The following is a 26,566-nucleotide window of genomic DNA, read 5'->3' on the forward strand; positions in this document are numbered from 1 at the left end:
ACGTTGTCCTCTGTTGCTCTGTTCTAATTAGCCAAGGTTAGTTCCCCCCAAACAGTCCATTGATCACCAGCCAATATGGATACAGTGTTCTTGCCATTCTAAACAGAACATCAAGGTATTTTCAGTTCACACACAGAAAAAAACATATTTTAAAGCTATTGGGCTATGATAATAGTGTTCACAGGGTCCTTCGTAAATAAGTCATATTCTGTATCTGAATCTTAAAAAAACTCCAACCACACAGCACAAAACACAACATTGATCATTCAAGTATCTTTCATGAAGTTATCTTATTACTGTTATTAACTGCCGTTAAAAGGGTTTTTCCCCCATTTTTAAACCAGCGGCTACTGGTCAGGAACATTTCTAAAACATCTTTTGTGAAAATGACTTTGTGCGTAACCAAAAACATACACTTGTTGGCTTTTGGTCCAAATGGATTGAGTACATTACTCCCATTAAACCTAATATTTTTTTTTGCTATAGAACTTTTAAGATTTGTTTTTACTGTTAATATTCCTTCCACATCCCCTGCTGTAAATAGTTTTGGTGTAAATGTAAGATAATTAGGGAATTTGCCTACTGATACTGGGAATTGTTCTCAAATCTCTTGCAATAAAATCTTTATAAAAATAAATAAAATACATCTTTTGTGTGCAAAAAGAAACTTATAAAAGTTTAAAACTTATGATAGTTTAAATTTTCATTTTATTGAGATATTTCCAACAGCACACAATAATACACTTGATATATATGGCTTTGTGTAATCAATGTATATTTCTGAAATTTACAGAAATATCCGACCCCTGATGTGACCTGCAAAGGGCATTTGAGGATGAAAAGAGGGACTTCTGCTGACCAATCACATCTGTTAGGTAACAGTCTAGCAGTACTTTCTACAGAGCAGAATTGGGGTTGTGATTTAAGTCAATGTGTGATGCACTAACCCCAGGAATAAAACATTAATCTAAATTTGGGCTATTGATGATAATTGACTGATGTCTGGGTCTGTGTTTTCAACTAACTGTTATTTACTTTAGCCATCATTGCTAACAGACAAGTGTTGATCGGCCACCAATAGGACATTTGCTCCTGCAAACAGATAATTTGTCTATATCAATTTTAGAAATGCATCTCCTTTCGTAATATTTACAAGAATTTTAGCCCTTCTGTGAAATTAATTTATTTTCAGATATTTCCCACATGCTGAGATAGCATCTTCTTTTTTAACAATAGTTTTAATAAATCATTTCTTTTGTCTTTGCTATGATAATTGCACATTATACCAGCTATTTTGCAAGATATTAGTATTCAGTTTAAAGTGCAATTTAAAGGCTTAACTAGTAGGTTAATTGGAGTACATATAGGTTTCATAATATTAAGCACTAAACATTAGAGGTTTATGGGGCCTGTTGAAAATATATTTTTAAATAATATTTTACAAACAAACTAATAGAAATAAGAATTTCTCCAGAATAATAACATAGGAAATACTGTTTAATAAATGTGTTAAACATCACTAGGGAAATATCTGAAAAAGAATTAAATGTTTATCTGTGTAAATATTTATATACTGATGTAGCATGACCTGTAATAATTGCTCTGTCATGCTATATCCATACAGTGTAGGGATGTATGTTGAGACTACTATAAATGTTTAATCAGACACAGATTAAAATTAGTAAGTGATCTTGCGGCTCAGTAACAGAGGTTACTTCTAAATCCAGTATTTAAATACATAAACATTCCCTTTTATTAATATGTTTGTGTAAGATCATGATATAATTATCTTAACAAGCATAAATTGCATTCAAGCTATAATATCCTAATATATTCTAATATCCTTATATTGAATCTGTAAAAAAAATCTGTTAATTAACTACAGTTCAAGAAAATTATTATTTTTTTTTTTGAAATTTTAGTTGTTTGAAATAATATAATGCAAAAGAAATACTATATTAAGAAATAAGTCTGCAGAATAACAGATTATACACAGGTGTTACAAGGTTTTGTACCATAATATACAACTCCAACCTAGCCGATTTGTCACTTTAAACTATTCGAAAAAGTCCCTTTGGGAACTTAAGGTTAAAAGTTGTTGGAAGACACATCAAGGTCTCATAATGCAATTCAAAAGCATAAATAAACATTATAAAATCTTGAATTATTCACAGATGATTCCTTGGATTTACAAATAATTTTATGTTAAGTGGTTGTAAACAATGTATTTTGCCTGAATTAAACAAAGCAATTAAGTTGAATATTATTGCATTTAATTAGTTTGTTTAAGTTCAACACATATAAATTGTTTGCAACAGCTTTTCAGATATTGTTTTTTCTTCAGTGTATGGTAAACTGCTAATTTATGGATATTTTTAACAGTGGATGCATTAAAACAATTTTCAGTTCTTCAAATTAAGTGTCAAAGTTTGTGTATGATCATGCTATAATTATCTCAACAAACATAAATTGCATTTAAGCTATACTATCCCACATGCACTGTACAAAATATCTGTTAATTAACAGTATTTTGTGATTCACAAGTGTTTCCCCTTTATTTATGGTTGTGAATTGCATTAATGGAACTTTGATCTCTGTCGACTTTTGATGTTGAAAATTCACCTACAGTTTAACAAAGTGACTTTTATTGACATTTTAACAAAGCATAAGAAATTATATGTAGAGAAATATATCTGTAAAATAAAGGAATGCATACGGGCAGCTTGGTTTTGTACCATATTATACGACACCACCAACCCAGACAATTTGTCACTTTAAACTATTCGAAATGTTAGTAAGTCACTTTTTTTGAACTTGAAGGATAAAAGTCAAAAACATCAAGGTCTCATAATGCAATTTAAAAGCATGAATAATCTTTTTTACAGTTGTAAATTGGATTATGGGTCGTTGGTCTCTGTTCTGTTGACTTTTGATGTTGAAATTTCAACATTAGTTTAAAGTTTACAGTGTCTTAAATAACAGAAAATGCATGGCAGCTTTTTAAACAAGCTGTTTGTACTGCAAGATACAACACCAACCCTGACAATATGTCACTGTAATCTATTTAAAATGTTCATAAAAGTCACTTTGTCAAACATTTCAAGGTTAAAGGATCAAGATATGCAATTCAAAATCAAAAATAAACGGGGAAAAATATCAAATAAAAACATAAATCACAAAAAATGGAAAACTGCAAATTTCCGGATATATTTTTACATTGTGGTCTGTTTTGTAGAATACCAAGCTTTAAATTAATTCATTAAAGCATCTCCAGTCTAAATCTGACTATGCAGCTCATTTATTATATTAAAAATAGCCCCTAAATATGTCCAAGCCTTGAATGAAAGCAACCAACCAACAGCATAGTTAGTGAGTGTAATGGGGTTGCACCATTGATTCCTTTTAAATGGAATAAAGTATCACCACAACTAGCAGAGACAACTTAATTACACTGAATCCAGCAGAGTATGAAATCGGACATGACCGATTGATTCTTTTCTGAACTATCGACTGCTAAAAGTAGTGCCAACATGTGGCCAAATGCCATTAGAAACTTAGCTTTGATAATAACAACTCCCTTCAGCTTTCTGGTTTTTAAGTATTAATCAAATTAAATGTGTAAATGTTTTAGTTTTTTGTCTTAAAAAAAGAACCAAAAGGTCTTCAGTTCTGTAGAAAACCAATAGGCCTAGTGTGTGTGTGTTTATCTCAAGATGGCACCCATGTTGGGCTAGATTTGCAGATCAGCTGAAAAAATCGTTCTGCAATGGGTGTTAACTAGCAATCAACCACGCAAGACTGTCTAACATTACTTTAATCGATAGCGGGTGCACAATAGCATGAGGAATCAAGTGTACCCAAGCGTAAATTCATACAGCCTACAGAAGTTTTTATGTTTTATTTTATCATTGCAGGGTTTTACTTACGCATGGTATACAGTGGCAGTGTTGGCAAGCTGAATCAATTCAGTTTTCCCTTCATGTTGATAGTGGAGCACTGATTATTGACGCTCTCACATACAGAAGCAGCGCGCTTGCCAACAAAGCCCTGCGCACTCGGAAACCTTCTTTTGGTGCCAACAAAAAGGAAAGAGGGGGTCACAAAAGTTTAGGTGATGTGCTGCGTCAGATGTGCAGGGCACCAACGATTTTTAAATATTTTGGTGGCCTCGACGCGCCTCTATGACCCGCGGGGATTTAAAGCAGCGGCAGACTGTCCATACTGCTGTAAGGTAAATGGGCACATTGATTTCTCCTGCATGACTATAAGTTGGCACCTAGACGACCTGCTTGTTATGTGTGTAGCCCAGACCTTTAATTATAAGCGGGATTGCATGAGTCTAGCTTTTTGTAGCTAGTGTGTAGATGCAGGATGGGCTTGTTACAATGAAGATTTACTTGATTTCCCCAACTTTTGTTTAAGGTACGTTGATGGTTTATAGTTGATTTATTTGCTTTCTATTAAAGATAAAGTCGCATGGAGTTAGAACTGTAAACACAGCAATTGATTTCACTTATTAGCACCACATGCAATGTCAATTTTTTGTGACCCATTAATAGATGTTAATTAAGCTTGCTGTAATTGTATTTCAGTACAAACATGCTTGTATTTAAGGATGTTTATGACCTAATTTCTTGGAACATGTTAAAATATTTTAACAAATATATATTTATTATCTTTAACGTTATATTATTATTATTATTATTATTATTATTATTATTATTATAGTTATTGTTATTAATTGACATATTTATCTGTGACTACACATTATATATATATATATATATATATATATATATATATATATATATATATATATATATATATATATATATATATATATTTAACACAGCTCAGATTGCAGAAAGAATATTACAATTGTGGTTCTATTTAAGTATTTTAAACCATGTTAGATACACAGCTAATATGTGGGTGGTGCTTTATTTTAAAATGGTAATTAATAACTAATTTATCTAGAAAAATGGTGGAAAGTTTTTTGTTTACATGTTGGTCTGCCATTAATCTAAATTTTGTTGGAGAGATTGGGTTTTTTATACTTGACTTTCAGCTTATAAAATGTTTTGAAACATAGGGTTGAGACTTTTGTCTGGATTTATTGTTTGCATATTTGTGTGAGGTTACTGTTGGAAAACATTGATTTTAAATTAAAGCTCTCAAACATTTAAATAACAGTTTCATACTCTGGTTGATTTAATTTCAATATATTTTCATATTCAAAAGCAATTTCCCATGGTCTAGGTTCATGTTTCTTTCTTCTTATTTTGTCTTTACAGACACAAAAAAGCCCGAGTGAAGATGGGAGACTGGAACTTTCTTGGTGGGATTTTGGAAGAAGTGCATATCCACTCTACCATGGTGGGAAAAATCTGGCTCACAATCCTCTTCATATTTCGCATGCTGGTGCTTGGTGTGGCAGCGGAGGATGTGTGGAATGATGAACAGGCTGACTTTATCTGCAACACCGAGCAGCCTGGTTGCCGCAATGTGTGCTATGACAAAGCTTTCCCCATTTCCCTAATCCGTTACTGGGTTCTGCAGGTCATATTTGTATCCTCTCCTTCACTGGTGTACATGGGCCATGCCCTCTACCGCCTCCGTGCTCTTGAGAAGGAGCGTCAGCGCAAAAAGATGGCACTGAGACGAGAACTTGAGGGTGTGGATGTGGAGATGGCGGAGGTACGGCGCAAAATAGAACGTGAGCTTCGGCAGATCGACCAGGGGAAATTAAACAAGGCTCCATTGAGGGGGTCTCTTCTGCGCACATACGTGGCTCACATAGTCACCCGCTCAGCTGTAGAAGTATTCTTCATGACAGGACAATATGTTCTGTATGGGTTTCAACTGAATACACTGTACAAATGTGAACGAGAGCCTTGTCCCAATGCGGTGGATTGCTTTGTATCTCGACCCACTGAGAAAAGCGTCTTCATGGTGTTCATGCAATGCATAGCTGGCATTTCATTGTTCCTCAACATTCTGGAGATCCTGCACTTGGGCTACAAGAAACTTAAAAAGGTCATTCTAAACTACTACGCACAGCTAAGGGATGATCCCAATGACAGCTACTATCCCAACAAAGTGAAGAAAGATTCTGTGGTGCATCAGACATGCATTGGCACCTCCACTGGACGCAAGGCCACCATTGCTTCTGCACCCAGTGGATACAACCTTCATCTTGATCGACCACCTGATGGAGCTGCCTATCCTCCTTTGATTAACCCATCCTCTGCTTTCTTGCCTGTTCAGGGTGATTTACCAGCTAAAAACGGTGCTGATGAACCAAAGTACTTGCAGAACAGTCCCACAGAGCACAACAGCAATTCAAACAATACCAGCAGTGACTCGCACTCACCACCTTGCAACTCTGTCACTCCACCCAAGCAAGACGAAGGGGAAGATTCTGTCCAAACTTTACCACTGCACAAGAAAGGGCAGGAGTCTAAGTTATCAGAGTCATCGAGCCACACCAGAGAATCGTCTCATGCCTCATCCAGCATGGTAAAGAAACCTTGGAAGGGTAGTGCTCCCTGGAATTGCTCAACAGTCGTAGAAGGTAATGGCTCAGACTCGGATTCCCTGGAAGGCTCCAAAGCTCGTTGTCCTTATTCTGCTGTGCGGGCACGTACCTCATCCAGGTCTGATACCAAGCTGAGCAGGCCCACCTCCCCTGATTCAGTCGAAGAATCGAGCTCTGAGTCACGGCATAGTCCACGAGCGTCACCAAGCCATCGTGCCTCATTGGCCAGCAGTTCCAGCAGCAGACGAGCAGCTCCCACAGACTTACAAATTTAAGGAAAACGTATTGCCTCCTTACAAATTCAGTCACACATCTGAAGAAAGACAAAGGGAAAGATTCTGTCCATCATTTTTCTCTTCTCTAGAAAGGCCAGGAGTCCAAGACTTAAAACTCATTGAGCTATTCTTGGAAATCTTCCCATGCTTGATCTAGCATGGGAAAACAGCTGGAAAAAGCACACCCTGGACCTGCTCAAGAATTGTAGAAGCTAATAGCTCAGGATCCACTGGAGATGCTTAAGAATTGTAGAAGCTAATGGCTCAGGCTCTGCTGGAGCTGCTCAAGAATCGTAGAAGCTAATGCCTAAGGATCTGCTGGAGCTGCTCAAGCTTTGTAGAAGCGAATGGCTCAGGCTCTGCTGGAGCTGCTCAAGAATTGAAGAAGCGAATGGCTCAGGCTCTGCTGGAGCTGCTCAAGATTTGTAGAAGCAAACGGCTTAGACTCTAAAGGCACCAAAGCTATCTGCCCTTATTCTGTGATGCAGACCTGTTCATCCAGGTCTGATTTAAAACTACACAAGTTCACCTCTCCTGATTCAGATTGGGCACGGCACAGTCCACCAGTGTCAGCAAGCCATCATTCTCCAGCAGTTCCAGTAGTAGACAAGCAGCACCCATAGATTTACAGATGGAAGAAAAACTCATTATGTACATGTCATGTTTACAGTTGGATAATAACCAGCGTCTACAACTTTGATATGAGCACAAACGTAATCTCAGACTCAAGAAAAATATCCAACTTTTAAAAGTACTCCTAAAAGTATTGTTTACACTGTCTTTTTATAAATTATTCTGATGCAGCAGAGTACTTGCAGAACTGTTTCACAGAACACAACAGCAATTCTAACAACACCAGCAGTGACTTGACCTTGTCAGCTTGCAACTCAGTAAAGCAAGATGAGTGGGAAGATTCTATACATCCATTACCTCTGCGAAAGATAGGCCAGAAGTCAGTGACTTCGAGCCACGCCAGGAACTCTTCTTGTTCATCATCCAGAATAGAAAAGATTATTAGGTCAGCACACCCTGGAACTGTTGTAGAAGATTATGGCTCTTATTGCCTAGAAGGTATCAAAGCTTTGCCATCCCTGTGCCACTGTGTGGGCATATAATTTGTCCAGATCCAGTTGCAAGGTGGGCAGGCCCATCTCCCGTGATTCAGTTGAAGAATTGAGCTTGAAGCACCTCAGCAGTGCCAGTTGCAGACTAACAGCTCCCACGGACACATGGTGGAAAAAAGTAGATTCGTTGTAAAATCTACATCTGATGTTAATGCAGAAGTAATCTCAAACTAAAGTTTTGTAAAGTTTTTAAACTGTTGTGACACTCCTAATTGGATCGTTTACACTCTTCTTTATACATATCAATTCAAAAGTTCACTTTTAACAGTTAAACTGCGTCCCAAATGGCACACTATACACTATGTACTTATGCACTTACACACTCAGCAGCATAGTATATGAATGTAGTATCATCCCAAATGGAACACTAATGTTTTTTTACTGACTGCAAATTCTAACCATTTCCCAGGTGACATTTGACGGTTGCCAAACTAGCAAAATAATGACCAAACTGCCAAATGATACCTGCCATGAGAATAATCGATTCACAATCAAAAAAATAAAGTAATCCGACATTAGTGCCTGAAAGCTCCACCCCTTCTAATACATTAGCAAAGTAGCGGATACTGCAAAATGGTGTAGAATAATACACAAGTATGTGATTTTGGACGCACCTTATAATAAAATACCATTTGTAGTATTTGATTATATAAGGATTGTTCTCATTTGGACATTGTTTTTTTTTGAGTACTTCTTGCATCAGAAGTCAAAAAATATGCAATGGTAAAAATTTGTAAAATATTCAAAAATATGATTCTGTAAGAAATGTTTCATGTCTATGTCATATTACCAATAAATTAGCCAGTTTGATTTGCAGTGCAATTTTTAACAAACAAAATCAACATTTCTACACTGACTAAATCTCAGAAAGATTCAAAAAGCATAATGTGCTAGAAAATTGCTTGCAAGAACCAAATTCTCCAAACTGCCTCAATAAATGATGAGATTTTAATTTCTAAGAGTAACCCGACCGGTCTTACACCACCCAACCTGCTCCGAGCTGAGATCAAACCAGCGATCTTCTGCATGGGAGTCGGTTGCTCTTAACAAGGAGATTAAAGACCATGGCCTCTAGGGTCTGTCGCCAGAGGACCTTTAGAGGTCAGAGAAGTGAGGTTTTACCTGCACAGCACTTCACTTGCTGGCCTTTGCTACACTCACCTCCCTAAACCTCACTCCCATCCAGGTCACAGCAACAGTATAACCCCACCAGTCCTTATAGCACCCAACCCATTCCATGCTGGGATTGTACTGGCGGCCTTCCGCGTGGGAGTCGGTTGCTCTAACAAGGAGGCTGAAAACCATGGCCTCTAGTGTCTATCGCTAGAGCACCTTTAGATGCCAGAGGAGTGAGGTTTACCTGCACAGCACTTCACTAGCTGGCTTCTGCTACATAAGTAAACTATGCATCATCTAAATGCACATACAGTATACAGTGTACACAGTTTAATCAAGTAGCCTACATGTTTTTTTTATCAGCAAGATGATGGTAAAGTAGCTACTGCTAGTACAATTTGGACTAAAATATTTAATAAAGGGTTCAAATGAACTTATTTTTAATTAAAATTACTTGTATTTATGTTTTTGCACTGTTTCAGATGACGTCTGTTGCCATTAACATTTTTTATTGCCATCTCTTAGTCACACTTTTTGGATTCTGAAGAAACCAAACTGAAGCACATTTTACTGTAAAGTGAATCACAACGTGTTGTGCTGTGAAGTGTTACCTCACATTAATAGAAGGCCGATATCCATAGTAGTTGTTGTTATCCAGTTTTAAAGTACAGTTTATAAGACCAGCTATTATATTTTGAGTCTTCGCATACATGTTGAAGGAACTGGATTGGGTTACATTAATTACTTGGGAGTTTTAGCAAAGCAAAGCACGAGCTAAGTATCAAAACATAATCCATGGGTTGCCAAAAGTTACTCAGATGAACCTGTTCTGCAAGACAATTACATTCCTATTCAATTGTCACATTTACTAGAACTATTTCTAGATGTCTTAATTCACCTGAAAATGAACATTTGCTCAGTATATAACCCTCATACCTTGGTTTTTATTACGATGAAAGCTACAGAAGATATTTTGAAAACATCCATTTATATTTTCAAGATAAACTTTCTTATGATCGTCATTTAATTAATGTTATTTATTTATTCATTTTCTTGGTTTATTACCTTTATTCATCAGGGGTCGCCACAGAAGAATGAACTGCCAACTTATCCAGCATTTGTTTTACACAGCGGAAGTCCTTACAACTGCAACCCAGTACTGGGAAACACCCATACACATATTCACACACATACACTATGGAAAATTTAGTTTATTTAATTCATCTACAGCGCATGTCTTTGGACTGTGGGGGAAACCGGTGCATCCAGAGGAAACCCACACAAAAACGGGGAGAACATGCAAACTCCACACATAAATGCCAACTGGCCCAGTCGGATCTCGAACCAGTGACCTTCTTGCTATGAGGTAACAGTGCTAACCACTTTGTTGACACAATATTTATTTATTTACATTTTTAAGGGTTAGGACATTGCAATTTGACATCAAAGTATTATGTGCTTGTATGTATATTAGAAAAACTGAACAATTATATTATTGTGGCTGTGGTCTGCTAATGTGTGTTATTGTCTAATGGCCTATAATCCAAATTTTGTTAAAGTTGACATGATTTATGCCATAATAGTCATTACATATTCAGCTTTATAAAGTTTATTAGGTTTTGAGGGACTAAAAGACTGACCCAAAACCCCTGTTTTTCTTTCAAATGAGCATTTTAGCATATTTAACATGCACAATGTGCAAAGGGTTATTTATATCTTGTTTTCGAATAAGTATACAGTTTACTTTATATGTAGGGAGACAGCTGGGAAGCACTATTGAATGGGACAAACGATATTTACCTTCAAATCTTTCAATACATTTTAAGATAAGTGGAAGTTTCAGGTGAAAGGTCGGGGGAAAAAAACAGCCATTCACGCAAATCCGTTTGTCAGGTGACCATCAGGCACATGACTCGGAACGATCCGCCCGCATTTCAACGGCTTACAAGAGTGACATTTTCTTTAGCCAATCAGCGTCTAAGTTGCCACACGGCTGCCCAATTAAATTCGACTGTCGCTCACAAGTGGGCGTTTCGTCGAGAAGGGAAACACAAGAGAGACTGAAGATTTAAAGGAGAATCCATAATAAGTTTGCTCACATCCTTTTAGCATAAGGAGGTTTTATGTTTGTTTACTCGGCGTTTATTTCATGTTGATTGGATTACTAATAATTGGGGAGGTTAAAATTTAACGGGGTTGGGGAGGGGGGTCAACATGTCGATCCAGTACGAGGCACCGCTGGCGGACAGCTACGGAGTGGCGGACTCGTTTCCCAAAGATTTCGGATATGGGGAAGAGGAGGGAGACATTGAGGACAGTCCTACTCCCTCCGACAGTAAACCAAGAATCCTGCTAATGGGGTTGAGGAGGAGCGGGAAGTCCTCTATCCAGAAGGTAGGAGGAATATGTGATATTAGACCGTCTGTGTTCCTCCACTGCTCACCTCTCAGCCGAACGAGTTAGAACCGGGTCTGCTGTCACCGGACACGGTCAAGATCACCCCTCAGAGTCGCTGCAAACAAGCTATTTATTAAGCTGAGAGGATTTACGGATGTAATGCCATACAGGCCTACATACATAAGATAGCTGTGTGAATGAGGATATTATGTAGCATATCCAAAAGTCATATTGAGGCGACTCAACCGGCATTGAAATGGCACGTGATTTCTTCTTCATTTCTGCCCTGTGTCCTCAAATGCTTATTCATACATTCGGCATCCACCACATCCTCACATTTAGATTATTTCTATAAAACGTTCCTTCAAAAGACGTTTTTCTATCATTAAAGTAGCTAATTCCATATGACAGTATTTATATAGAGGGATTTTTCATCATATAGATGACACGGACCCCCAAATGTCATCATGCCCCCCCCCCCCCCCCCCCCCCTAAAATGTAAAAGGCAACAATATAGATACAGGCTTAAAATGACTTCTACTTTATTTTACTTTAGTTTCTATTATGTTACATTAGATTTTATATGCATTATTGGAGTGTGTTTATTTTATTCATTTACATATTTTAAATAAACATACATATTTTTAATATGTTTTTATTTGAATGTAGTTTTTATTATTTATTGTAAAACAATTTATTAACTGAAATTAATAGTTTTATATTATTTGTATTATCTTTAATCTATTTTGTGATCATTCATATCTTATTTGCATCACTTTATAGTAAATAGTAAGTACAGGGTGTCCACGGGGTCTTAAAAAGTCTTACATTTTATAAACAATATTTTAAGACATAATTTTACTGAAATGTTGTGTTGTGTGTATTAAATAATTTTAAATGCGTCTTAATTGTTCTCTGTCCAAGTAAAGCTAACCAATCCGACCAACATCCATCCAATTACCAACAATCCAGATCAGGGAAAGACAATCCAAATCAGGGAAAGACAATTAAAAACAATTACACATGCAGTTCCTCAGGATAATAACAGAGCAATAAATCCCCTTACATTAACTTTCATTTATACACAAGACTCTTTACAGAAGTAAAGGGAATAGACACAATATTTATAAATAGGCATACAACTTAAGGCTTTATAACAGAAATGCATTAGTTTAAATAGAAGTTGTACTCAGTCAATTTGCACCAAAAACCAACAAACATATATATTTGAGCATTTATATAATTGCCTCCTCAATAAATATGATTTTAACAATGTTAAACTTGTGAGTGGGAAACGCAAAGTGTATACAACTAGTATTTTTTTCTTGTTCTGACATATTAAAGTTTGTCGCTAAGAAATATTAACATTTTTCTTTTTTGTGACAATCATAAAGCATTAGAAATGACATTAGTATTTAGCCCTGTATATGTCTAATGATTCATTCATAATGATCTTAAAAGGGTCTTTAAAAGTCTTAAATTTGCCTTGATGGGACCAAAACCCTGAAGTAATGTGGATTTCTATTTAACTAAATCAGACAAGTCATAGATGTGTTTCTAATAATGTTTATTTATCATACCAAAAAGTGTGATTTACTTATTTTAGTTTAATCTTTTGAGTTGTCATTTTGTCAATTACATTATCAATTATTTGCATTTTTTTGCTTTTTATGTATTTTTTTAAAACAATTTTTACATAATGCTTTTTATCCAAACAGTTCTAAGGACTACTTTTTTACTTCAGCCCCCAGTTTGAAAGCCTCTCTTCTAGATGACTTTCTAAGTGATAAAGCTATTTTATTGTTTATGGTACATTTAATTGTGTGTTGTAGACATAATGAATCCAAAAATCACTCTTTGTACCTTTAAATTTGGCACAATTTTAGGGAAGATTGGAGTCATTTTATATTGGTGTCTGAAACAGCAGTGGATATTATGTAGTGCACTCAGTCATTCCCATAATGCACAGCAAAGATGAGTGTAGAACTGATGCACACTCAGAGTGGCTAGAGAATAAATGCAATGCAATGTGCACTCGCTAAAAGATGGTGAGCACAGATAAAACAGGCATCCATCCATCCCTCCTATGTTTTTGTTTGATGTGGGTACAGTGTGATATTATATACTGTAAATACCTTTTCAATTCATCATTTAATTAAGGTTTATATATTGAATTTTACAACTACAGTTATTGCCAGAAAATCTAGGGTAGGGGTGTCCAAACTCGGTGCTTGAGGGCCAGTGTTATAGAGGGTTTAGCTCCAACCCTAATCAAACACACCTAAACCACAACTAATCAAGCTCTTACTAGACATACTAGAAGCTTTCTGGTAGGTGTGTTGAAGCAAGTTGAAGCTAAACTCAGCCGGACACCGGCCCTCCAGGACCAAGTTTGGACATCTCTGACCTAGGGGATAGGGAAAGTGTTCGAATTGGAAAGTCAAACGGGTGATTTCGACGCTGCTGCTAACAATTAAAATAGTTTTTTGGCATTTTTTAAATATGAAGGTGCCAAACAGTGTAACAACAAAAAGCTATACAAACAAGCAGTTCCTGTTGGTGTAATGAAACAAGTCATGACTGAAGCTTCTACACCTTCAGTGAAAAATGCCATATCATCAAACACCAAACATGAACACATGACAGTCACAACTGCTGCACCACGAAACACACTAGTGCAACAGAGAGAAATCATAAACATGTACTATGTAGCAGCAGATGCAATGTCATGCATCCACACCAATATGTGTCACCAGCCAGCAAATTAAAAAGTGACTTTATACTTATTTTATAAGAAAATAATTAAGTGTCTCTAAGAATATTGACTTTTTTTCTGTTTATTTGGTGACAGAAATAATCATATTAATTTCTCATTTAAAATTTTGCCACTACTGGAACAAAAAGCATTGAAAAGCTTTGCGTATATTATTGCAGTGTATTTATTTGTATCTTATGTTTTGTTTTGACTTCCAAGACAACTGTCCATGATATACATCAAACAAAATTGAAGAATGAGTTTTGAATTGTGATTTTTTTTTTTTTTTTTTTTTTAAACAGTTTGCCCAAAATGAAATTAGTTTTAAGGTTGTTGGTTTTTTTTTTTTTTTTTCTGGCACTTTCACCAAATTAAACTTATGTAAGGAATTCGTTTTGGCTTCTAAATGTGATTTATTCAATCAATGGGTGTCTTCTGAAACTCTGGAACTTCTAGCCTTTTTTGACAAGCTAGTAACAAATCATCAGTGCTCCACATTTGATAAATAAAAAGAGCAAACTCACCATCAATATTGCTTGCTCTTTTTTTGTGCCAATGATTAGATCAATGCTACTTCCAGATGTTTTCGAAACTGTTCTTCTCTCACAGCAGAGGTGTCAGAATATTCGAAAACACTTTAGTGTCAGCCTTTTTAAACTTCTTTCTACTTTTAAATGAAGAAAGCAAAAGAACTTATGTTTGAAGTATATCAGCAGCTTTGCTGTAACAACTGAACACTAGTTAAACAAAATAAAAATATGCAGAGTTTAACTTTTAAGGTGTCTATGTCTACCTTTTTGACTTAATAGAATTTTTAAGGCTTTAATTTCTTAAGCCTTGCCACTAGTAAGCTCCTTATTAAGCATGTGACTGGGCTTTTAGTGTGATTTCACTGTTTGACTTCATTGGTCTCCCTTTAGAGGTAAAATGTTGTGCTTTTAGAAGCTTTAATACATTTCATCTCTTGATTTTATGTAGGTGGTGTTTCATAAGATGTCGCCCAATGAGACCCTCTTCCTGGAAAGCACCAACAAGATCTATAAGGATGACATCTCCAGCAGTTCCTTTGTCAACTTCCAGATCTGGGACTTCCCGGGACAAGTGGACTTTTTTGATCCAACTTTTGATTACGAGATGATCTTCAGAGGAACTGGAGCTTTGATATTTGTCATCGACGCTCAGGTGAAATGGAAAATTCAAAGACTTGACTAACAAATAACAACTAACAGATGTGATGTAGTTCGTTTGAGATGGCTGGAATCTTTTGCAAAAATTTCGCTTAGTCCCTTTATCATTCAGTGGTCACCACAGTGGAATGAATCACTAACTTATCCAGCATGTTTTATGCAGCAGACGCCCTTTCAGCTGCAATCCAGCGCTGAGAAACACCCATACACTCTTGCATTCACACATAGACTATGGCCAATTGAGCTTATTTAATTCACGCATAGTATATGTCTTGGTACTTGTGGGGAATTTTTAGCAAAATGCAGTAGCTAATTACGAATTAGGGTTGGCGATTAATTGAAGGTAATTTTCATGCCCGTTTTTGTCAGTAAAGCTAATTCCAGTAAACCTCCAGCACATGCTTTAAGATGAAGCAGCTTTTGCTACACAGATTCATTGTATACAGATAAGCTATGAAAATTTGAGTTCAAAATGAGATTGATTTAATCAGATTATAATAATAATCATTCTGTGATGATAACAGCTGTTTATGTAGATTCCTTATGAGTTACAACTCGGTGTAGTAAATGGTGCATCTGAAAATACAATACAAAATTACATTTTCTTTTCTCCAAACTCGCTTTATAACTTCAGTCGAGAGTTTAAGATAAATCCTTATGTGGAATGTTTCTGTTGCCATGCTAAATTAATGAAAGTAGTTAAATCTTCATTTATAATGCAAAGCTATAGGAATAAATAAAATAATTTTTGATTTTTATTTTATTTATGTATTTTTATTTTATAGAAAATGTAGGCATTAGGGAAACTGTTTAAGACCATTTGATTGCAGTTGAATTGTGTTAATAGTAGATAGTTAGCTTATTTAAGTCTTGGCATTGAGTGCAGACATTCTGGTTTCATTTAATTGAATGTTGTTTGTCATTGAGGCTCAGCTCATTGACTTGAGGTTTAAAAATTGGTGCATCATTGTTTCTGTAGAGAAAGAAGGGAGACCGTTTCTTCTCTCGGGCCTTCAGCATTTATCTAACTAAAATATGTTTTATTTTAGTATATGGTCGATTAGATTTCAGGTTGTAAATGAGATCTTGATCTCAATGGGTTTTTATCTGGTTAAATAAAGAAAAATATAGGTTTGCAGACACGATAACTTGTTGAAGTTTCAGCTCCAGCACTGTGTGATATTACACAGAAGAAGTGTTATTGTATCAGGAAGAGCTGTTAGCGGTTTAGCTGTTATGTTTTCTTGCATCATTTATTTAAAGCTTTTATTGTGTAAATAATATATATGTAAATTTCAGTTTGTTTGAAAACCTCAAGTATAGCTTTGCTGAACATCAAATTCTTACCCTTTTACACTGTATTACAGGATGACTATGTGGAGGCTCTTAGTCGACTCCACCTAACAGTATCGCGGGCCTACAGAGTGAACCCTGAGATCAACTTTGAAGTGTTCATCCATAAAGTAGATGGCCTGTCTGATGACCATAAGATCGAGACCCAGCGGGACATACATCAGAGGGCTAATGATGACCTGGCAGATGCAAGCTTAGAGAAACTACATCTCAGGTTTACATTTGCACTTTTCTTTCTGATACTTTTATTGATTAAATGCTTGACTCATAATATGGGCCACTATTTCTGCAATCTGAGATGAAGCGGAAACCCTGTTTTTTGTTGTGTCATTGTTTTCAATTTGCAGAACATCCGATCAATATACGAGTTTGTCAAAAGATTTTTCTTAAATTGGTTTGTTTCTTGGTTTGTTTATCTTGCATAATTCATAATTTACCATTAATTCAGACCTAATAATGGGTGTAATGGATTGACAAAGTGCTTCTCAAAGCAAATAGTGTTGATGACATGAACTCTTGTGTAAATCCCAGTGATTGTATGCATTTGCTAAATTAATTTGGATAATAAAACATTAACGAGAGTGCCACTTATCCCTGGATATGATTACTTGGTTCTTTTGTGAACACTTTAGAATTTTGCTGTATATTATCTCTGATCTAGATAAAAATGTCTGCTTAATGTAACATTTATCTGCTAATATTTGCTTTTACTTTTGTTTTGTATTTGCTTTGTATCAATACAGATATAGCATCTGTAAAAATGTGATCAAAGCAAGTGTCACATGAAAAAGGGAAACACACGAAAAAGTGTCACATGAAAAAGTTGTGTTTAACTTGTCAGGGAGGTAAAAAAAAAAAAAGTGTATATTTTTGGTTGCTACAATTTTGGGGAACTTGTATTGTATGCCTTATCAAGGAATTTGCTCTTAGACAAATGTATTATTTGCTTGCTGGACTCAAGAAGCTTGTTTTTCTTCAGCTCTGTTCAGTAGAAGAAGTTAAGTGTACAATTTAAGGAGACTTGAGTAGTCGATGCCTTTTGAACAACAAGCAAGGGTGAATAGCTAGCATGTTCTGCATACTGTGAACAGCAGTGTCAGATTCTCTTTGGTTTTCATAGACAACCCAACACTGGCAGTATGATGTAAAAAAGATATATCTTGCTGTCAGTGTCTCAATTATTGATAGTCAACCTAAATAATATAATCCTCACATGAATGTGGATAGGTGGCACGGTGGCTCAGTGGTTTAACTGGAATGTCGCTGGTTTGAGTCCCAGCTGGGCCAGTTGGCATTTTTGTGTAGAGTTTGTGTGGGTTTCCTCTGGGTGCTATGGTTTCCCCCACAGCCCAAAGACATGCACTTTAGGTCTATTGGGTAACCTTAGAGTTTGTGTGTGTAAATACAAAAGTGTATAAGTGTTTCCCAGTACTGGGTTGTGGCTGGAAGGGCATCCGCTGCGTAAAACATTTGCCAGAATAGTTGGCAGTTCATTCCGCAGTGGCGGAACAAAATAAGGGGTATAAGCCGAAGGAAAATGAATGAATGTGGATATTATTAATCATTCACTGACTTTACAAACTGTTATGTTGCATTGTAATGTCTGTTCTTCATTACACTTGCACAAGGAATCTGTGTAAATCAACCTAATATTTGAAAAATTTGTAAAATGTTGCTTTCCAACATTGCAGAGCCTAAGCCACTTCTGCTCTGTATCTCTGTAATTTTTCTGTTTATTTGGCTCTCCATGTAAAATGTAGAAATCCATTAAAATCCAGCAAAACATCTCAGGGTTTTCACACAGAAAACCTTGGAATTAGGGAAGGTTTAGATTTTTTATCAAATTTTTCAATTCAGCTACATTAATGTTTATTTCTAGGACGCTTTTACAATGTAATCTTTATTAAAGCAGCTTAACATAGAAGATTATAGTAAATTGAAACTGTCAGTCCAGTTTTGAAGTTCAATTTAGTGTGGTTTAAATTTACTGCTGAAAGTCCAAACATTAAAGAGCAAATCCATCAATGCGCAGCTCCACAAGTCCCAAACCAAGTAAGCTTGTGGCAAGAAACAAACTTCACCTATTACGAAAGTGAGGGAAACAACCTAGAGAGAACCAGGCTTTTTTAAAGGTATTATGGCTTGCAAGGATGCTGAAAATCCTTTTTTAGTTTTTTAGTTTTAATCTAAGACTCTGGAGTCTCCAGATGTGTCTGTAGCTTGAACTTGCGGTGTTTTTTTTTTTATTATATATTTTGGCCCTTAGATTAAGCAATGGTATAAGACAAAATGCATGAATATTACTACTTTATGACTGATCTGTAAATTAAAATAAATATACATTTTAAAATCAAAAATCTTTTCTTAGAATAATTGGTAACACTTTACAATAAGGTTCATTAGTTAATGCATTTACTAACATGAACTAATCATAAACACTTGTACAGCATTTATTAATCATAATTGAACATTTACTAATGCATTATTAACATCCAAGTCCATGCTTGTTAACATTAGTTAATGTACCGTGAGTTAACATGAACTCACAATAAACAACTGTATTTTCATTTACTAACGTTAACTAACATGAACATACTGTAGTAAATGTATTGTTCATTGTTTGTTCATGTTAGTAAATGCATTAAGTAACATTAACTAATGAATCTTATTGTAAAGTGTGACTGAATACTTTATTCTATAGAATACTATACCAAATAGCATCTGATATAATGTGATGATATATTTATATATATATATATATATATATATATATATATATATATATATATATATATATATATATATATATATATATATATATATATATATATATATATATATATATATATATATATATATATACTTCATTACATTGTATCTATGTAAATGTGTTACACTTGAAAAGGGTTGAAAATGCACCTAGCAAGTGCTTAAAAATTGACTTTGGAAAAGGTGTAAGAACCTTGAGTTTGTTTACACATTGGAAATATAAAGGTACCCATGAAAATTAACATGAAAATCTACAGCCTTTGCCTATTCACTGTTTAAATGGAGCCATAGTGAAATTTATTAGCAATACTGTTTAACTAAGTGTGAAACTAAAAAAAGTATTGCTGACAATTTGGACTACTGATAACTAATAAAATGAAAATTGGATCTATTTGTTTTTTTTTTTTGTCAGCCTGCCTGATTTGTTTTTAATCTTTATTTTTTCTGTTTTTTACAGTTTCTATTTGACGAGTATATACGATCACTCTATCTTCGAGGCCTTCAGTAAAGTTGTCCAGAAGCTCATCCCTCAGCTTCCCACGCTGGAGAACCTTCTCAACATCTTTATATCTGTATGTTCCATTACCTGCAATGTTTTAGATGTGACATGAAGCCTTAATAATTGTTGCGCCTTAATTATTTTCCATTCCTCTTTAGTCGTAACATTGGCATTAAAAGGAATATATAGTGATGGTGTTGTTGCAGTGTAAATGCCTTATTCACTTTCCTTCTCGAATTCAGTCATAGTCATGCATGTTTTATTATGCTCCCAATGCTGTAAGATCACATATCAAACCTGCAGGGCATTATGCAATGTATGTGTGTACGTGTTTCTCTCCTAATAGAATTCAGGGATCGAGAAGGCCTTCCTGTTTGACGTCGTCAGTAAGATTTACATTGCCACTGACAGTTCACCGGTGGACATGCAGTCCTATGAGCTCTGCTGTGACATGATCGATGTGGTCATTGACGTGTCCTGTATTTATGGGTAAGACTTTGTATGCTATTTCTAGTTGCATATTTAGGAAACGTTATGTCCATGGTTGTGATTAGGCCTGCACGATATTGGAAAAATTTGACATTGCCATATTTTAATTTCTTGCAGTAAATATTGTTATATAAATACTGTTTCACAAGATGGTTTGAACTCTCTATTTGACTTTTTCAAGGGAGTCTAACAAGCATTTAGGTACAGAAACTGATTTTGCAAATGCACAATGCAAATTATGTAGGGTTGCCTTTTCTCTTGTACAAATATCTAAAAGTATAGATTTTTTTTTACTTTCAGAAAGAAGTCAAAATTAAGTGAGATTTTCCTTAAAAACGAGCCAAATAGTCTGCCAGTGTGCCAAGCAAAATCATTTTTAAGAATTTTTGTAAATGCATTTTTTGGAAAATTAACACTATTTTATCTTCAGTGTATAAATAAATGCAATTAATCTTTGTTATGCCTCCAAAAGTCATAATTTCTTGTACTCAAATGTTTTAACCTCTCTTGAAATGCTCCGTCACAGACCTTAAAAACATGTGCAAATGATAAACCTTCACTTTTATTATGATTAATCTTAGCAGTGACTCTTAAAATCCTGTGTTTTGTGGCACCTGGTCAACTATAATCCAGACTCAACATTGTAAATCCTGCCATGTGATTATTGCAGATGTGCACATTGCAATATTGTGCAGCCTTAGATGTGACACTAAAATTATTATTTTCATTGTATTATTTATTTTTTTATTTATTTATTTATATTTTTTTCTTTCATTTTTGGAAGGAGTACAATTTACATTTGTGGTTTTAAAAACCATATGCATTCAGACCTGTCTGGTTTTGTCTGGAATATGTCCTAGACCAGTGGTTCTCAATTCTGGTCCTCGGCTTCCCCTGCTTTGCACATTTTGCATTTCTCTTTTATATCACACAAAAGAAACATTTTATAGGTCTCTCTGTTAACGAGCTGATGATCTGAATCCGATAAGTGAGGAAGACATACAGACATACAAGACATACAACAGGACAGGGGGGTGAGTCGTTGAGGACCGGAATTAAGAACCACTGTCCTAGACCACCTCGGAAAGTGGTTTCAGTTATCAGATGTATATCTGTCTCCAATGCATTTCAGAACACATTTACACAAGTCTTTTTCACGACTATAGCTGATCAGAATAAATGCATAAAGGGACCAGGAGTAAACAGCATCATTGTCATCTTTACTGTCCTGCAAGTGTGTACAATTCCTTAAGATTAAGAAAGCCTTCAGAACTGAAATTTAGATATGAAAATGGTTGTTTTGTTTTTAACACAATGTGAGTTGTAGAGCAGTCACAACAGGGCATAGTGGCTTCATGGAAAGCAGTGATTTATAAAGGCACATTTGAATAATTTTAGACTTTGGATGCATTTAATCCTATAAAAGGAAACTCCTAAACAAAACCAGGAACCATTAAAATGGCATAATAGGAGAACTTCAAAAAAACAAGTTTCAGTGTATGAGTTTTGTCGTTTTTCCTGTTAAACGAAAAACCCAACAAGAACAATGTTAAAAATTTTGGTTGTGTACATGCATTATCCCAGATTTTTCAGGGAATGTTCAAATCCAGAGAAAAAAGGGATTTTTGTGGCCATGCTAATGAGATCACACACCTTTGATTTCTGGTTTGGTTTTATAGAAAATGGGAAACACCGTGTAATTTTGCTTTGATTGCTTTCAGCCCTACTCTGCTTTAGGCCTGCACAATAAATAGTTTCAGCATCGATATCACAATGTGTGCATCCGCAATAGTCGCATCGCATAGATATGCAATATTGAGTTGACTTTGCTGTGTAGTTTTTTTACATTTAAATACACAAAACTATAAATCCTAGACTGCTCATTTCACTTTTATCTTTGCTTTATTGCATTCATCAATGCTTGTAGTTTTGTTTATTATATTTTATGCATGACTCACTCCCTGCAGATTTATCCCAATCATTTAAAATGAATACAAAACTTTAGGGTCCAATTCTCGTTATTAACTAGTTGCTATAGTTGTTATAGTTGTTGCAAGTTAGTTGTTATAAACTACCTTGATTTCTATTAATAAGGAAAAAATTGGGAGTTTATTGAAGCAAAATATGTATTTAATGGTTTGCTAGTAGCAAGAATTAAAACTTTTAAAAAAATGTGAAATTCTTTCCTAAAAACGCTCAATCATTTGGAAAAAAAAATTATAGATGTATATCGCAATATATATTGCAGTAAAATAAGTATCACAATGTCTGATTTTTCCATTACCGTGCAGCCCTACTCTGCTTCATAAGTTTGGAATACGGAATACTTTAGCTTAGTGTTTCTCAACTGTGTTATTGGAGGACCATCAACACTTCCTGTTTTGGATGTTTGCTTTGTCTGTCACATTCATTACAGGTCTTTCAATCTCTGCTAATGAGCTGATGATCTCAATCAAGTGTGTTTGGTTAAAGAGACAGAAAATGTTCAGAGCTGGTGGTCTTCCAGGAATGTGGCTGAGAAACACCGATTTAGCTCATCATGATTTCATGTAGGAGTCCCATAAGATGTGTAATGAAGAAGACAACTCCCATCATTCCATACTCATTCCACATCATAGTTCTCAAACTCAATTCCTGGAGGGCCACAGCTCTGCACAGTTCTTCTTCAACCCTGATCAAACACAGCTGATTCAGCTAATCAAGGTGTTCAATACTACAGCTGCATCCCAAATGGCACACTATGCACTATGTACTTATGCACTTACAGACTCAACAATGTAGTATATGCATGTGGTGTTGTCCCAAATAGAACACTGTTTTATACTTAGTGGAAATTCCAACCTGATGACGGTTGCCAAATTAGTGAAATAAACAACCAAACTACCTAAAAATACCTGCCCATGAGTATAACCGCATTCACCATCGGAGGCGCCATAATCACTCTCTTAGGAGAATTTGGCTTTCACAATCTAAAATAAATTAAGTAATCCAACATAAGTGCCCGATTTGGAAGCTTTGGTAAATGCTACTTCCTCGTTAACAGATTCTGTTGCCTAGTTATGAGCCCTGTCAATCATTCTCACATCATCCATATTTCTGTCATATTTAATTTCCTATTTTATTGGAGATGCAGCAGCAGATTAGTCTTTCATGCAGAGAAATCTCTTCCGGTCTTTGGATAATTCTGCAATTAGAAGTTATTGTTCAAACGCGTCGTTATAGAAGTTCATGTTGTTGTTGCTAATAAAAATATAACATGGGGAAACGCGATTTGAAACATGTTCCAGTTGGCTAGATTGTATTTAACAGTTATACAAACATTTTTACTGAAGCCTCTCTATTTGGTCTCGCACTTTCATCATGTTTGTAGTTTAGTTACATTTTTCACCTGCATTTGTAGTTCTGTTCGAATTTACGACCAACATGCAATGTACTGTGGGTAATATCAGAAGTTAGAGTATGGACTGTTCTACACTTAACCTTTGGCACACTCTTCAACATACTAAGATTTGGGACCTATTAAGGGCGTACTCACACTATGTACAGTTGCCCTGAACCGGGCCAAAGCACGCTTGTCCCCCCTCCCGTTTCCCCCGACTGCCCACACTTACATTACATTCAGGCCTGGGCACGCTTATGTCATCGATGATGCACTGTTCAGTAAGTGCTTTCGCTCAGCACAGTGGACATTTTCTTTAGTTATATTGTTTTAATCGCTTGGGATGCAGTGACGCGCAGTCAAATATTTCACCGAACAGAACAGTCACTTTTAACGCTCATAAACAATCTTAAAGTCCTCTTGCTGCAGGAATTAGGAGGTTTGCTGAAGGTGCAGCTGTCGTGCAGTGAGGGGTTTGCTTCTATAACAGTTTGTGTTCATTGAACAGTAAGAATGATAAATTAATCCGAATGAAACAGTCCCATATAGGTCACATCTTGTCTTCAGTTTCAGGCTCTGGTGTGCTTTGCACTCACACTACAAGCGTACCGTTCCAAAGCCCAAGTAAACCACACTCTGGCACACCTCTTTCAACCGGGCCAGGTGAACCTCTTTCAAGCCGGCCAAGTGAACCGTGCCTGAGCCCGATTTAGAGCACTCACACTTCTCAAACGATCTGGTAAATGGGCCTGGGCCTGGTTTGGATAACATAGTACGAGTACGCCCTGATTCTATTTTCCAGTAATATTTAAGACCGATAGTATGCAAATTGGGACACAGCACTACTAGATCAAATGTGTTTGATTGGGGTTGGAGCAGAACTGCAAAGGTGCGGCCCTCTAGGAATTGAGTTTGAGACCTATGTTCCACATTATGTCTTTGTTTTGAACATGCACCCTCTAGTGGGAAAACTTTTGAAGAAGAAGAATTGACAAACACAGTTTGTAACCATTTAGCATTCTGAATGTATGCTTTGATTTCTGTAGATTAAAAGAGGACGGCAGTGGCAGTGCATATGATAAGGAATCTATGGCCATCATCAAACTCAACAACACCACAGTGCTCTACCTGAAAGAAGTCACCAAGTTTCTTGCCCTGGTCTGCATCCTGAGAGAAGAGAGCTTTGAGCGCAAAGGTACACCTCAGCAATATATTATATTGGAGTCTTTGATTTTCTAAATCGACAGTTGTTTTGATTTCTCCTTTATGTGCCACAGGATTAATAGACTACAATTTCCACTGTTTCCGGAAAGCCATTCATGAGGTGTTCGAGGTGGGAGTTTCCACCTCAAGGACAAGCAACCAGCCAGTTGGCACCCCTCTTATGAAAACTGTTGCCTTAAATGGAACCCCAAGGAGCACTGTGTAGAGAGAAGGTGATAAAGACAATAATGAAAAGTGTGGAGAAGATGGATAAGGTAATAAAAGAGAAAGACTACAGGATGGGCCGCATTCTGAGTATGCTGACCATCATTAATGCTCCCAAAAGCTTTATAAGCAAAAGAGTCACTAAAACAAACATGCTGCAGTGTGTGGGGCAGAATTGTAATGTGGGTAAGCTTGCAAAGCCACGCATGTATGGAAGGGAAGAGGCACAAAAGAAGGTGGAACACTTTTTTTGTGACTAAAAGGCATTAACAAACTGTTCCTCAAGACAACATGTTAAACAAAAGTGCAAGTCACTGGGGGGAAAAGCACAGCAAGAAACCTCACCCTGTCAGGTTGAACCTCCTGACAACTTGGATGAATGCTGTATGATATGTTGCTGGTCACTTAACACAGTAGCCAAGTTTAAACTGGTTTACTCCTAAACACATGAATGTGGCAGACGTCTGTGAAAATTTTGCAGTGCACAACAATATTGAGTGTATACTTCTGAAGCCTTATGTAGAGTTGTCCTAATGCAAGCCCCTAATGCACATATGCACACTTGGTCACCCAAATGTTTTGTGTATGAAAGGGACTGAAATGTGATTTAATGTGTCTCGACTGTGGGAGCTAATGCATGTATGTGGTGGAAATGGTGGGTGGGTGTTGTGTATGCACACTGGCTTGGGGCCCAGAGATGTTGTGACATCTCACACAAGAATGAGGAGGAGTTGTGCTGTTCCAACTGACCTCTGGGACACTGTGATTGCACTTACCTCAGAGGATTTCAGGGATCCTAACTAACACAATTTAAACTGCTTTTGCTGTACTGTTGCCCTTCAGTTACGTTACAGCATCTTTGGAGGATAGATCATGCAATCCTAGCACTTTGTAGGATGAACCTTAATTACTTACATTCCGGTTCTGAGGTGCCAATGCAGTTTTGCTCGCATTAAAACTTTGTAATACTTGCTTTCACTTTTCCCGATCACCAATCAGCATGTTGTTTTTAATTCTGATGAAATCTGCTGTAAAATAAAGATAATAAAGACGGCTGAAGTGACAGGACATTTGAATCAGTTAAACCCATTCCAAGCATGTCCTTAGAGATGCTTCATTTTATCTTGCAATCAGCTCTCATCTAATTTTGTTTAACAGCAACTAAATTAAACTTAAAGAACACAACACATTTATCTTTAAGCTTGCTTGTGATTCTTGTTTCTCAGACTACATAGGCCTATAGGATACACATTATGC

At 36.1% G+C, this 26,566-nt stretch overlaps 2 protein-coding genes across 4 annotated transcripts; both read left to right on the forward strand.

The window, feature by feature from the left end:
• Positions 1-763: 763 nt before the first annotated feature.
• Positions 764-8,747, forward strand: gja9a (gap junction protein alpha 9a). 3 transcript variants are annotated; one of them, XM_087286202.1, is made up of 2 exons: positions 764-875; positions 5,295-8,747. In XM_087286202.1, the coding sequence occupies exon 2, from the start codon at positions 5,317-5,319 to the stop codon at positions 6,811-6,813; it is 1,497 nt and encodes a 498-aa protein (XP_087142328.1). In that variant the 5' UTR covers positions 764-875; positions 5,295-5,316; the 3' UTR covers positions 6,814-8,747.
• Positions 8,748-11,134: 2,387 nt separating this feature from the next.
• Positions 11,135-25,368, forward strand: rragca (Ras-related GTP binding Ca). The gene is given in 7 exon segments (NM_001020635.1): positions 11,135-11,447; positions 15,184-15,387; positions 16,760-16,959; positions 19,972-20,086; positions 20,360-20,502; positions 24,928-25,076; positions 25,159-25,368. Coding segments are annotated over 7 exon segments (1,143 nt in total). The 5' UTR covers positions 11,135-11,267; the 3' UTR covers positions 25,311-25,368.
• The last annotated feature ends 1,198 nt before the right edge of the window (positions 25,369-26,566 follow it).

Source organism: Danio rerio, chromosome 16 (genome assembly GCF_052040795.2).
Source record: "Danio rerio strain M-AB ecotype USA chromosome 16, GRCz13ab, whole genome shotgun sequence".
Lineage (NCBI taxonomy): Eukaryota > Metazoa > Chordata > Actinopteri > Cypriniformes > Danionidae > Danio > Danio rerio.